Consider the following 14,252-nt stretch of genomic DNA (forward strand, 5'->3'; position numbering starts at 1 on the left):
GTGTTGAATGGGCCTATTGCAGATAAATGGTGGGAATTGTCAGCGATATCAGATGCGTCAATGTTGCTGGCAGGATAGGCATGTAATATGATGTTGGGGTGGCGATTGTGCAAAATAAATTCTTGGAGAAGATGTTGATACATGGAATGATTGCGTGTGTTGTGGTGCTTGTGGAAAATAAACTGGTGTTGAATGTGTTGATGTAGAGAATGATTGCGTGTGATGTGATGCTTGTGTAAAATAAACTGGAGCTGAAGGTGTTGATGTGGGGAATATTTCGTGTGCGTATTGTGATGGTTGTATCAAATAAACTAGATTGGAACAAAAAATAAATGAACCATACTAGCCGGGAGGTTGCACGGCAATTGAGTCCTCCGATGCAAATAGAGTAGATGTTTTCAAAAAATTTAAAGAATATTTATCTTAATTCAAATAAAGTAAAATAATATTACTTGGTTTCGTCTAGATTATAAATGTAATATTTATTGTATTTTAACTTTATAAAATATATTTTTTATATAATATATTGCTTTTTTAGTACAATATGGGAATAAGAGAGGAGGATGACACAGTTCAAATCTAAGTCAAATAAGTATTTGACAAGAATTTTAATCATTGTTCCGCATAAGTCAAGACTTTACAACGATATATTTCTAAATCTAAATTTTATACAACATTATTTTTAAAATTTATAATCTTACAAATTAATTTGTTTACTCTTATTTTATATAACCAAAATTTATTATTATTTGATTCTAAAGAAATAGGAATTATAATTCAATTATTTAGTTAGAAATTTATATTTGAATATAACATAAAATTCATAAAATAATTAGAGGAGTTGTTTTTAGAAAATAATAAAAATTTTTAGTGAGGTGATATGATAAATACATATTAATTAATTCTTTCTCATGCCATTTGCCAACTTGTAGATTAGAAATTGAAGGTCCGCCTCCCTCATTAATGTGCATCTCAACTCCTTAATAATTCGTGGGTCTCCTTGCTATAAGAGAAACAGAAAAATTGGTGAAGATAAAGGAAAGGGAAAAATGCTTAATGAAAATTTAAGGATATAACTTTTAATTAATGTTGTTGCGTATCCAAACCTTAATCTATCAAGACTTGAGGAATTCAGTTCATTTTTTCCACCAAATATACAATTATTCTCTATCTACGTTTCTTCGGATTTAATTTCCCCCCATTTTAACTCACTTTTGGATTAATATTTAATTTTTCACATTAAAGCAGATAGTTTCATTCATACTTTTATATATCATGAATTTTATAATTATTATTATATAAAACATCTGAAATCAAATTTTGGGTGGTTTGAAAAATGGAAAGGGATAAATGAATTTTAATTTGGTATAATGATATATATGAAATTTTTATTTTGATTCAATTACATTTAAATAAATGAATACATATATTTATTTTTATATTCAATTAATATACTTGTTTGTGTATGTAATATATCAATGTAAAATAATACTAATTCAATAATATTGTTAATGATTGTAAAAATTGAATCAAACTAAAATATCATGTATAAAATAGCACAACATGAAAATTCTTATATAAAATTACGCATTGTATCAAAATTTATGTATAATTTTGATACTTTTTTGGTGTGTGAATTGAATACAACACTAATTGCAACAATTAATAATTTTTTTTTGGTGATTTAGTGAATTACAATAACAGGGTAAAGTCCGAATAACAAACGCGGCTAGCGCGACTCAAACTCATATCACACCTAGGGCGGTGAACACCTTTAACCATCAGGCCATCACATAGAGTTTCAATAATTAATATTTTTCATCAATTATACATAATTTTGATTGATATAATAATAAATTAATTCTTTCATATTTAAATCATGTTAATTTAGTTTTGATTCTAAAAAGAATGTCGAAAAATGTATAAAGTTTTAAAAATTCTAAAATCATCAAAAAGAATTTATCTATCAATTTTTTATAAAATCGACGGACAATATTAATATTATAATTAATTATTCTTAATAACTCACATTTGAAATTAAAAAAAAGAAGAAGATAAAATTGGTCCAGAGAAGGACTAATTCAGTTAAAATCAAAATTGAAAGGAAAACAAATCCCAGAAAAGTTGAAATATAAAAATAGTTGAGAGGCATAATGGGAGATTCCTATACAAAATCCATTAGGCTTTAATCCTTAGTGGACCCATAAATAATTGAAAATGGGGGTATTATGTGGAACAATTTCAGCGAGGAATGTTGATAAGACGGGGCAGTGTCTGTCCGGACCTATTACGCAGCCTGCTTTATCACATCACTCCGTCCTACTCGATGAACCCAATTTTGGAAAATCAACGTCCAAGGATTAAAAACGCAATTATTCATATTACTTTTTATTATATAGTACATGAGTAGTAAACAATGAACTTGACAGAGTCGTATGGGCCATTTTTTAACTGACAATCCAGCTAATAAGAACTTAATAAAGATTAGCTATATATACAGATTGTTTCTGACATCAAACCTCACACAAATCTTTTAATTTCAGTTTTTCTTTTTGATCCAAAAACCAAATAAAATCCCTCCCCCCTCCCCCTTTATTTGTCTTGACGTCTTCTTTCCTGGGTTTAAATCTGTTGTTGCTCTGGTGACTGATCATCGCCGGTTGTATTCGGTTGCACACCAATGGGAGACAAGTATTTGCAGCAGTTCTTGGATGAAACCACTTGGTACAATCACATTGTTTTGGGATACCTTTTGCCTACAAATCTATGGTACCCACTTCCCCATTTCTTGCAGACATGGCTACGAAACTACCTTGCTGGGACTTTGCTTTACCTCATCTCTGGTTTCCTTTGGTGCTTCTATATTTACTACTTGAAACGCAATGTCTATGTTCCCAAAGGTATTCTTTTGTGATTTTAAATCTGGGTTGGGTTTAATTATTGATGGTTTGGTGTTGATCTTAAATCGTTTTCATTCTAGCTGTTGTTTTTTATTTGAGATTGTTTTGAATCTGGAATTTCATCAGTGATTTTTCAATTTGGGAGTTGAATCAATGATGAAATATATGGATCGATTGCATTATGATCATTGTGGAGAATATTATGAGCCTAAAAGAATCTTACTCTTATCCTGTCTATATGGATTACATAATCTCAAAAGCTATTAGGTTCCAAACAACACACTACACCTAGGTTAGTTGTAAACTATGTTAGTGTAGGAGCCTTTACTTATTATATCATCAATGCACTTGTTGCAGATGCTATCCCCACAAATAAAGCCATGCTCTTGCAAATTTATGTTGCTATGAAGGCCATGCCATGGTACTGTGCTCTTCCATCTCTTTCCGAATACATGATTGAAAATGGCTGGACAAAATGTTATGATAGAGTAGGTGAGGTCGGCTGGCTTCCACACTTACTATATTTGTCTCTTTATCTCGTATTTGTGGAGTTTGGGATTTACTGGATGCACAGAGAATTGCATGATATAAAACCATTATACAAGTACCTTCATGCAACTCATCACATCTACAACAAGCAGAATACACTTTCTCCATTTGCTGGTAAGTTTCTTATCTGCGTACTTCACTTGGTTTATAGTTGCTTCCACTGCCTAAACACATTTTGGCTGATAACTATAGAACACAAGATTTGACATATTTAAGTAAGAGAGGATCCATAATTGACCTGTTTTAGCCCAACGGTGCCTTGAATTAGATATAAGATTAATCATTGGTCTGAAACTTAAAGATGTATGCCACAAGTTACTCTAGATTTAGTGCCGATTGTTTCTGCTTTCCTGTGGGAGTGCATACCTTAACAAAATCTTTGATACATGTAGATTTCAGAATTATAGTTATATGGTAAATAGAATTATTTCATGTAAGGTCTGTTTTGCTGCTATAGTATCGATGTCACATTAATTAATCCATGTTAGTTTGGACTGCCTACATATTTGAGATACAGAAAGCAGACCATTCATGTCTTAATGGCCAGTGGTGTTCTGTAAAAGCTTGTATGTTTGGGTGCCTACTGTGTTATTTAGTTCTGAGATTGGGGATACATAGAATTTGATGCTTTCATTTCGGGTAGTGGACCTATGTCAGTTCAAAATAATTTAGAGAAAATGATTTGGCATATTCCTTGACAAAGGTGATGGAGAAGATTCACCCTGGTGGTAACTGTAAGGATGTCAGTAGTAGATTCATGCCCATGTTAGACACATACCCGTATCTGACTATCACACTGGAGGCTAAGTAACATGTATTATAAATGATTTTACCTCTAAACAGTACTATTGTTCCCCCCTACCCCCCTCTTATTTTTTTTTTCCTTTTCTTTTCAATTTAAATGAACTGAAGCAAGTAGGTGATAGTGATTAACAATTTGCTTTTTGATATGGGTGAAAACAATTTGTGTTGTTTTCAGGTTTGGCTTTTCACCCAGTGGACGGAATACTGCAGGCAGTACCTCATGTTATAGCACTCTTCATTATACCAACTCATTTTACAACACATGTCGGACTGCTGTTCCTCGAGGCCATCTGGACGGCAAACATTCATGATTGCATCCATGGCAAACTATGGCCTGTGATGGGTGCTGGGTACCACACTATTCACCACACTACGTATCGCCATAACTATGGCCATTACACCATTTGGATGGATTGGATGCTTGGAACCCTACGTGACCCTAGTGACGAAGAAGGCAAGAAGGTCACGTAATTCCCTTCGTGCTCATCTTGACATTTCCTGTTTTTGTCGTTTTAGATTCTCTCTTTTTTTGAATAGGTCCGCATGTTAATGGAGTCTGAGTTGTTGTCGTAGCCTGGTCGTAGGTTTTTTAAATTATCCTCCACTGCAAACATTGTTCTGCTTTAAGCTACATTGGTGTTTATTATGGGAGCTCGGATCTCCTGTTTTCTTGAGTTTTAAATCTAGATGTTGCTTTTTGGAACTTGTAACTCCAATAGTCCCAGCCAGTATTTAATTAGCAATGTCCTTGGAATTTGTGGGGGCACAACCCATATGTAATATTTCTCTCCTAATTGGAGATTATGTTAGCCACAACAAAAGGTTCTACTTGGAATCTAATGAACATCAAATTTTTACTTGGATAGAAATACGAATGCTTCTGAAGCTTACAGTTTCCATCGCAATTGGAATGTAACCTGTTTTGTTCTTGTCGTATAATATTCAATTCAACGTCAAAAGAAATTGTAAATTTTTTTTAAGAGTATCTTTAGCCAATATTTAAAGAGATAGATGTAATCACTTTCTTTGGTTATAATCATTGAATGTTGTTTCTTTTTTCGTAACAATTTCTAGCCACTCTATTTTCGCAAAACAACATTTAAAATCAATTGAATGTAATTGTAAAACAACATTTCTAGTAACGCATCTTTCCTTTCTCTTTGAAAAAACTTATCTATTTAATTGATAAGGGGAGGGATTTCAATCATCCTTTATCATTACACCATAACCTCAGTAGCCCCTCATATTAAAATTTATTTCTTTCCATTTAAATTTATGTCCACTACTCCTCCCGCTTCCATGCTTCTGAAAACTGCACCAACAGTTACCTCAAATTACCCCTTCTGATTATCTCATTATCTTCTTTCTTCTTCGTCTTTTTTTTTTTTTTTAATAAAATTATTTCACTCTTAAAGCGTGTACACGGGACTAATTTTCTTACGCAACATCTTGCATTTCATAAACCAACAGAGTTCAAACTACCAAAAATCTTTTCTTTCCATATTTCAAGCAACATAGGTATACGTATACGTCACTAGAACTAGTTGGCTCTCTCTGGCCTTGCAAAATAATGGAATGCTCATGAGATGAACATTAACCGGCTTCAGAGATTATTGCTGCATACCTTTGGATATTGTACAAATTAAGTCGTCGGATTCAGAGCAAGCTCTATTTCTTCCAATGATCGCCCCTTTGTTTCCACAACGTTACCAGCTATGTACAAGACAGCAACAGCGCACACACCAGCGAATCCCAAGTACACTGAGCTGATGCCAAACTTGTTCACAACACTCAAGAAATAAAGGCCAATGACAAAGTTGGAGATCTGTTGGAATAAAAACACATGCCACAGATGGAATCAATAAATACCCCATTGGTAGAAGAATGCAAAGATATTGAACACCAAACATTTTCAGATCATGTTCTTTTAAACACAATATATAATCATATTACCCGGTTTGGAGGTGTTGAATGTGGGTATTATGTTTTGGGTATTCTCAAGTTTTCTGTTCTGAGCTTCTCCATATTTTTGGAGAAATTACGCTCGTCTACTCATGTCCAAAAATGTATACGAATATACTGTATGGATACTTAATGGGAATAAAAAGTCCAGGTAACACAGATAAGCAAGAACAAAAACAGTTGGTCCTGTCACAGTATCTACATTTACAAACTTGCTTTTACAGATATGCATGAATATCAACAGCTTTGGGCAGGTTCTCGATGGTGACTTACCCAATGCGTGCCAAGTGATAAAGCCACTGCTTTAGCTCTAATTCTGGAAGCAAATATCTCCGGCAGAAGAAGAGCAGGCACAGGCCCAGCACCAAGTGAAAAGGATAAAACGTAGCTGTGTAGAAGATATCGAAGCCAGGTTTAGATCTTATTAGACAATAGGAGATAACAATAGCAGGTATCAAAATAAGAAGAAACTTTCATGGGCTTCATTAATTGTATAAAAAGCATCAACTCACAGAACGGTTCCGACAACGGCTAGTGTGCCAGAATAGGGAGCCAGGACCTTCCAAGTGAATGACAAAGAAAGTAGCAACATTGAAGCAGCCTTCATGAGCCAAAAGATGACAGAAAAATAAGACCAGTGAAAAATAAAAGTTCGTTAGTTTAAGAATCAGATGAGAAAATTGGGCATCAAATCATTGTGTAATAAATAATGACCACTTATGGTGACCCAAGAAGCAGGTCTAACAAAGTTTTCAGAATTAATAACTTTTGCATTTCCTCAAAGCCAACTAATGTTCCCATATTATAAAATGTAGGGCCAAGCACATTGGAAGAAATAATACCAATAATAAACACACTGAAATATCACACCCATAAATGGGTACTATTCAACCATTGGAAAGTCAAACAAAATGTTATGATGGTATTCTTGCTCATCAAAACCACTAATTCAGTCAAAGAATGGGCTATTTTTTATTGTCTGCGAAAAGTACAATCCATTCAAACATCCATGAATCAAAGGAAAAATATAGGCTCCAGATAATAAATGCTTACTGAGGGAGTCGTTTTACGTGCAAGTAAATGTTAATTGCTTTATTCATAGTTTGTATAAACTACTCATTTACTGAAACCACCTGTGAAGTATCTTAGATGCTAAAGTGCACTACTTCCAAGCCAGTTAAAGAGAAATGTACTCCAATAAGGCATTGCAAATAATATTGAGGACCATAAATAAATAAGCATGATTTTATAATCTGAGCCATGGTTTTGAAACCATAGAGAGAGAGGAATATCAACAGAGTATTACAACAATTCAATCCTTCAACACAATTTAGTAGAAAAAAAAGAAAAAGTAACTCAATATACTTGGAAACATCTTTTAGACAATCTAGAATAATTATCCTAGAGTTTCCACAGTCCATACCTACAACCTAGCTAGAGTTTTGCATGCAAGAGAAGTTACAATCTTTAACAACATAGTATAATTTTGCCAATTCTAGTATAAAACTTCAGATGAAGTCTTTGCATCAAGGTAAGATCAGTTTCAATTTAAGAAACTTGATCATACTGTAGGGAGAAAAAAATAAAAGAAACTTTATGCAGTGAAGATACATGAGAGATGGCATGTTTATGTATCTGAAGGCCCAAAATGCAAATGCAGTTAGTTTCAAAGAGATTAGCAGTGGAGTCCACACTCTCTAATTTGGAAGAAGAATTGCTACAAGCCTACAACTTAATAAACCTACCATTCCAGAAAAACTTGTCATCAGAAGACTTTTTCTCCCTTGTCTGTCCATCAGAGAGGATGCAATAGCTGAGCCTGAAAAGCATATCATAAGCGAGGGATGTTAAGTATCCTATGTTAACTTTTTTATTTTCCCCAAGAATTTATATTTTTGGGAAATAATTAAATACTAACCAATGACATTTGATGCCCCAACGAGAGCACTTGCTGCAACATCAGATGCAATTCCAGCACTACGAAACACAGCTGTAGAATAGTATACTACAGCATTGATCCCAGCTAACTGCTGGAATAAGAAAAGTGCAGCTCCAACACTCACAACTGCAGCAGGACAAAAGTCAAGAAAGGGCATTACCATTATACATTAGAAAGAATTAAAATACTTGAAGGTCTGGTTCTCAGGATAATCAGTTTTACCCATGTGAGTAGTGATCCAGAAATCAGAAGAATCATGGGCTATATTGGTTAGAACTAGGAAGAAGTCAAGTTTAAACAAAAGGAGTTATATCAACACATCAAGACAAAAATAAAATACTGCAAGGAAAAGGGCAACTAATGGTTAAAACAAAACCTAAGCCTCACACATTAAGTATTTGTGTCTTTATTTTGTAATCAAGAAACACTAGATAAGCTAGTGCAACCACTGTTCTTCAAAACAAAAAGAGAATACTAATTGAAAGCATATTTTGTCATTTTGATAATATTGAACCTTCAAGTTCAACTCCTACATGGTACAAAAGTTTGACAAAGCAATACAAGAATTTAACGGATCTTTTGTATACCATCTGATCTTTCTTAATATTGTCCAGTAGCATAATTTTTATCAATAAGCCTTATAGCACGGTATAAAATACACCATGTCCACCTATGGTACCTTTCAAAATTCGGGTATACCTTTCCAGTAACGGCTACTAAATAGATCAAACCATCCTGCTTCTTGTTCTGTAGAGCCCTGACCTGCAGTTCTTAACTCATACATAATTTCAGCAACTCTTTCCTTCCCATATAATGTTCTTATAGCTTTTTCAGCTTCAGGAATTTTCCCTTGCTGCAAAATTTGTCTTTAATCAATAAATAGTCATTATGTGTATAAAATATATATCTAAGTGAGATGAACGGAAATACAAAATAGAGAGACCAAGTAGTCCATTAAGAAACCTGAAACAGCCACCGAGGACTTTCTGGGGAAAAAGCCATTCCTACAGCCAATAAAATAGCAGGGACAATAGCAATACCAAACATTGTTCTCCACCTAAATAGGAAAATGCATAAATAAGGCAGAAAAAGATAGTGCAATGGAAATGCTTAAGCAGAAACAAAAATTTACTTGCAAAATAAATCTTAATTCTTAACAACATTTTGGCACATCATGCACGACATTATATTATGTATAATGATCAAGGCATTTACCTGACCTATTCACTCAATCTCCATACAAAAGAAAAGGATCCAAAAAATAAATATTGATCAGAAAGCATACCAAAATAATTAGCTATTACGACTGGTCAGATGGAGCTTTTTTCTTCCTTTTATTTATTTAGTACAACTTTTTTGGGGAAGATAAGATTTGCACCAAGCTCTTTTAGCAGGGGAAAAAGGAAATTAAAAATATAGAAGAAAAGGGATAAAATCAACCATGACCAGGTGCCAATGAGAGGAAGAAAGGTCTTTAATACTAGTAAGGGGAAATTTATTATCAGATATAGCTACTAAAAACAGAAAGAATTTTAAGAATCACTACTTTTATACCAAATTGAAGCTCAAATTTCAGAAATTTCTACCTAAGACTCTTGTCAAAGGTTAGAAGGGTGAAACTCTTTAGGTGCATGATTGAATGCATGCTCAGTAATTTCCAGACAAATTGTTAGAACGCAATTTTAGGTAGCAAATTCACCAATCAATGGTGGATTCCCAACTTAGACAGTTGAATTTGGGTATGAAAGAAAGGAAACGAGCTATTGCAAGCAACCTATTGGGACTAAAAAAGAACATGGGAATTAACACCATTCCTATGAGTGCTCTTTTTTTGAAAAGCCAACAGTGGTGGCAGTCCCCATTCAAAAGAGAAACTCAATGGCTTAATTGCTGAAGAAGACAAACCGCCAGATGAAACCACTTTGAGGGTCAATCCAAATGCCATGTTTGTAGCAAATGATCCATGTGATACAAGTATAAGAGTGCTAAGATAACATACCACAGTGGGTTTCCTGCTAAAGGTAATCCAGCCACTAATGCTGCAAGAATCCCAATACATATAAAAAGTTGATTTATAGATCCAAGTGCACCACGGATTTCAGTTGGCGAGATCTGACCAATTGAAAGAATGTCAGCAGAAGGTTCCAGAAACTAGACAACTAGAGCAAATAATAAGATCAGAAAATTTTACCTCAGATATGTAAAGAGGAACTATAGCAGATGATATGCCAATACCAATACCAGCCAGAAAGCGGCCAATTATCATAGTCTGGACTGTCTGAGCTGTAGCACTAAGATCAATTAAGGCATTTTAAAGCATTAGTTTTCAACAAACTTCTGACAGTTGAAAGCTATTAGGAAATGAAATGACACAGACGTGAGAAATGCTCCAATGATAAGTGGAATAGCATCTAATTGAAAAGTCCTTGTCCTGCCAAATTTGTCTGCCAATGTTCCCCCAGTAAATGAACCAACAGTGGCACCAGCAAGGAGTGTGCTGACAATCCACCCTACTCAAATTACCATAACATAATAATAAGTTGGCTAGTTGGTAATTCAAATATTCTAGGAACAAACAAAGGGGAGAGAATGAAAAAACAGAAGTTGAAATTTAATTTGCTTATTAACTAGAAGATCACAATACATGCCTTGCATGACAGTATTTTCAGCAATTCCCAGATCCTTAGATAGATACTCAAGAGCACCATTTACCACCCTGAATAAAGAAAAAAGAAATAGAAGGAGAGAGAGAAATTAGAAGCATGTAGAAAAATCAAAAGCCAAGCAAACAAATAAGCCATGTGACAAAAAATATAGCAAGCAACTGCCAAGATATTAATCCAGAATTCTTTGCATAAATTTCCGCAAGAAATTTCTTTTTCTAGAATATAATAAATGGGGGGAGTCATATAGTTTGAATATTTCCAAAATATTGGAAATATTCACCACCATCCCTTGTTGCATGTGCTTTATATTTTCAGAACTCTACATATATGAACCACAGAGAACCTCTCTCAAGCTTTGTTATTGGTAAAGTATGTTTATCTGTTTCTAAATCACAAATCACCTAAGTATATAATTGAAATGCTAAAATCACTAAATCAACAAGTTTAGAACCAGGAAACAAGAGCATGTTCCTCCTGAGTTGAACTGGGATATATACCCTAGATGGTAACCAAATAACATAGCTCCCAAACACGCAACACCAACAAATGGCAGAACTGCCCCAGAAGATTTCGCCTGAGGGTTGATCGGTGTCAAATCCTCAATGTCTCCACCTGCAATATAATTTCAATTGCCATTTATAAGGATAAAAAAGCAGGTTAGAAAGACTAACTTATTTTGCAATGGTTACAAAACTCGGATGCTTAGCAAATGATCCATGCACAGACCAGTGCATGTCTGAATAGGAAGAATGCCTTCTTCCAACAAGCTAACCCACTAACACATCAGTGTCCCATATAGTAGGAAGCATCTCATAAGCATACATCCATCACAACTTAGCAAGTTAATAAATTTTAGTATTAAAACATGTGCTTTTCAACTTAAACTGACACAAAAAGATTTAGCAAATCATTTCAGCAAGAATAAAGTAAGTTCATCCAATTCACCATCGCAATGCTGCTATAGAAGATATAAAGCCCACCAGCAACCTCATGAAACAAATGTTTACAATTTGCTCTAGCACTTAGAAAAAATTAATAATAAGGATCCATTGCTTATTTGTTCTTGCACCTATTTGTTTCTAGAAACAAAAAAAAAAAAAGAAAAGGAAGCTTGGAATTTGGATACAAAATCAAGTACTATTCCTAAATAACCAAAGTAAAACGTTAACCTTTTAAACACCAAAATACATTAGTTTTCTTGCATAAAGAATAATAATTTGAATGCGTCACATTTAGTTTTAATTAAATAAACAATTTTACTTTTACGACGTGCTTTTACTTTGATTTTCCTAGAAGCAAATAAGCAGGCAGCACAGTTAACAACAAAACAGCACCTAATGATTCATTCCTTTACGTGATGCTCCTTATAATTCCCGATGTAGATTTAACAATTCATATACACATATTGTTCTTCTTTTTTTTTTTTTTCAATTTCATGGACGTATTTGAATTATATAAATATGATACTAATATGAGTTACATATGAGATGCTCCTTATCCTTGTCGAATTCATGTTTTTTTTTTTTTCATGTTCCATTTTCTTATATTTACTGTTTTCGTGTATCATGTCCACAATTGACATATCAATCCAATGCCTCCAAAGTTTTACCATACAATAAAAATTATGAAACATTTGATTAATAACTTTTTGTTAAAGGAAAAAAAAAGAAAAGAAAAGAGCAGCAGATAATTAACAACAGCAACAAATCAAGCCATTCTGTATCACTAGCCAAACAAAAAATCGATTTCACTAACATGCAATTCTTTCATTAAGCAATTTTCCTCACCTAAAAATTCAACATAAATTCAATAAACAGATTCAACCACGACACACAGCTTAAAAGTGAAAGGAAAACGAAAACGAGAAAGAGAAAGAGACCAGAGGCTTGAGCTTTGATCGATCGAGATTTGACCGAAGAGCGAACGGCAGTTTCGATACCATTTTTGGCACGTACAAGTCCTGCTCCCATCGAAACGTCACCTGATCTTAAACCGCTGCAGGTGGAACCACTTCGGATGCAAAAATTGCGATTCAAAGTTAAACTCCGTTGCCTAACTTCACCAAAGCAAGGGAATACTCTCCGTTTTGAAATCTCAATGCCGAAATTCCCTCTGACTAAATGCGATGACGCCTGCATCCTGAATTACCTGATTCACAAAATAAATAAGTAACCGACCAATCATAAAAGTAAAAAAATTAAAAATTAAAAAGGATAAAACGGAAGCGCATTTGGAAAGCGGAATCAGTGAGTGAGAAGTGAGAGATGGATTTACCAAATCCGAAGGCGGAGCTGAGAGTGAGTGAGAGGACGAATCAGATTCTGAGTTCTGTTTGGAAGACGACAACAGCCTCGGAAAATCTGTTGAGAGAGAGCAGCAATGGAGTTACTGTTTGTTATGCTCAGTAAAAGCTTAGCAACAAAAGAACAAACTTGGTGGAGATATCAATCCATGAATGAATTATCCTCTTGTAATTTCATTTTCTGTACAAACTTGGTAAGCCAAATGACCCATTATTAATATAATAATGACAAAGATTTGCGTTGTTTTAAGTTTATCAACTGAGTGGACCAAAGTATGTAATTATTCTATTCAAATAGTAAATTATAATTTTTTCCTTTATAAATTGATTTTAATTATCTGACGTAATCTAACTCTCAAAATATAATCTGTTATCATATTTCATCTCATTTAGAATTTATGTTTATTTCGGTAAAAGGGCAAACTAAAGTTTATGTATTTGTTTTGGCTTATATTATATTATAAATTTTCAATAAAAATATTATATACTTGTAAATATAAATAAATGTTAAAATTATTAATTATATTCAATAAATATTATTTTAAATAAATTTATAAAAATGATTTATGATGCATGTATATAATTTAGTATTGGTCAAAACAAACCAAAGCATATTAAATAGCAAAAGAAACCAAATTTAAATTATTTCATATCTAATCAAATTCAAAATGTGATGAATAAATTGATTGTGAAGTAAATTATACTCAAATAAAAAACGTGGAGATTAGATCCAGAAAATGAGTAAATATTATTATTTTATTAAAAAATAAGGAAAATGAAAATGGCGGAGGGACTGTTTTGTGTTTATAAAATGAAAACGTTGATTTTGGATTAGATTTGCAATGCGTTGGAGATGACGTGGACACACGTGAGGGCCTCTTCGCCTACGCCTCTTGTTCATCATGCAACACCATTTTTTGTTTTTTTTTCTTTTCTTTATTTTAAACTATTTTCAATATTTTTTATATGATTTGAAAATTAATTAATATTTGAGATGATATCTCAAAGCTCAAACTTATATAGTACTTTTAGTTTTTGGGTTATGCTATTTGGACATTTTTGGCCTAACTAATTGGACTTGAATAAAGTTCATTATGGAAGCCCAATTTATAATTAACATATAGTCTATG

The 14,252-nt window shown here is 33.4% G+C and overlaps 2 protein-coding genes across 2 annotated transcripts; one reads left to right on the forward strand and one right to left on the reverse strand.

Moving 5' to 3' along the window:
- Positions 1-2,405: 2,405 nt before the first annotated feature.
- LOC108489860 (delta(7)-sterol-C5(6)-desaturase-like) lies at positions 2,406-5,122 on the forward strand. The gene is made up of 3 exons (XM_017794548.2): positions 2,406-2,900; positions 3,258-3,563; positions 4,429-5,122. The coding sequence occupies exons 1-3, from the start codon at positions 2,681-2,683 to the stop codon at positions 4,722-4,724; spliced, it is 822 nt and encodes a 273-aa protein (XP_017650037.1). The 5' UTR covers positions 2,406-2,680; the 3' UTR covers positions 4,725-5,122.
- Positions 5,123-5,685: 563 nt separating this feature from the next.
- LOC108489845 (plastidic glucose transporter 4-like) lies at positions 5,686-13,382 on the reverse strand. Its single transcript, XM_017794526.2, has 14 exons — positions 13,095-13,382; positions 12,700-12,968; positions 11,318-11,432; positions 10,803-10,870; positions 10,532-10,664; positions 10,346-10,445; positions 10,154-10,266; positions 9,118-9,211; positions 8,854-9,007; positions 8,134-8,280; positions 7,961-8,034; positions 6,728-6,816; positions 6,489-6,603; positions 5,686-6,078 (listed from the first exon to the last, which is right to left on the reverse strand). The coding sequence occupies exons 2-14, from the start codon at positions 12,956-12,958 to the stop codon at positions 5,896-5,898; spliced, it is 1,644 nt and encodes a 547-aa protein (XP_017650015.1). The 5' UTR covers positions 12,959-12,968; positions 13,095-13,382; the 3' UTR covers positions 5,686-5,895.
- Between the last annotated feature and the right edge of the window lie 870 nt (positions 13,383-14,252).

Source organism: Gossypium arboreum, chromosome 7, assembly GCF_025698485.1.
Source record: "Gossypium arboreum isolate Shixiya-1 chromosome 7, ASM2569848v2, whole genome shotgun sequence".
Lineage (NCBI taxonomy): Eukaryota > Viridiplantae > Streptophyta > Magnoliopsida > Malvales > Malvaceae > Gossypium > Gossypium arboreum.

What these genes read in the sequence shown, in the direction of transcription:
- LOC108489860 (XM_017794548.2), top strand. Translation starts at nt 2,681, where the DNA reads ATGGGAGACAAGTATTTGCAGCAGTTCTTGGATGAAACCACTTGGTAC. An exon ending in CAATGTCTATGTTCCCAAAG is followed by an intron (nt 2,901 to 3,257) that starts GTATTCTTTTGT and finishes CACTTGTTGCAG; the next exon opens with ATGCTATCCCCACAAATAAA. An exon ending in TACACTTTCTCCATTTGCTG is followed by an intron (nt 3,564 to 4,428) that starts GTAAGTTTCTTA and finishes TGTTGTTTTCAG; the next exon opens with GTTTGGCTTTTCACCCAGTG.
- LOC108489845 (XM_017794526.2), bottom strand. Translation starts at nt 12,958, where the DNA reads ATGCAGGCGTCATCGCATTTAGTCAGAGGGAATTTCGGCATTGAGATT. An exon ending in TAGTAGCCGTTACTGGAAAG is followed by an intron (nt 8,281 to 8,853) that starts GTATACCCGAAT and finishes GTCCTGCTGCAG; the next exon opens with TTGTGAGTGTTGGAGCTGCA. An exon ending in TATCACTTGGCACGCATTGG is followed by an intron (nt 6,079 to 6,488) that starts GTAAGTCACCAT and finishes TTATTCCAACAG; the next exon opens with ATCTCCAACTTTGTCATTGG.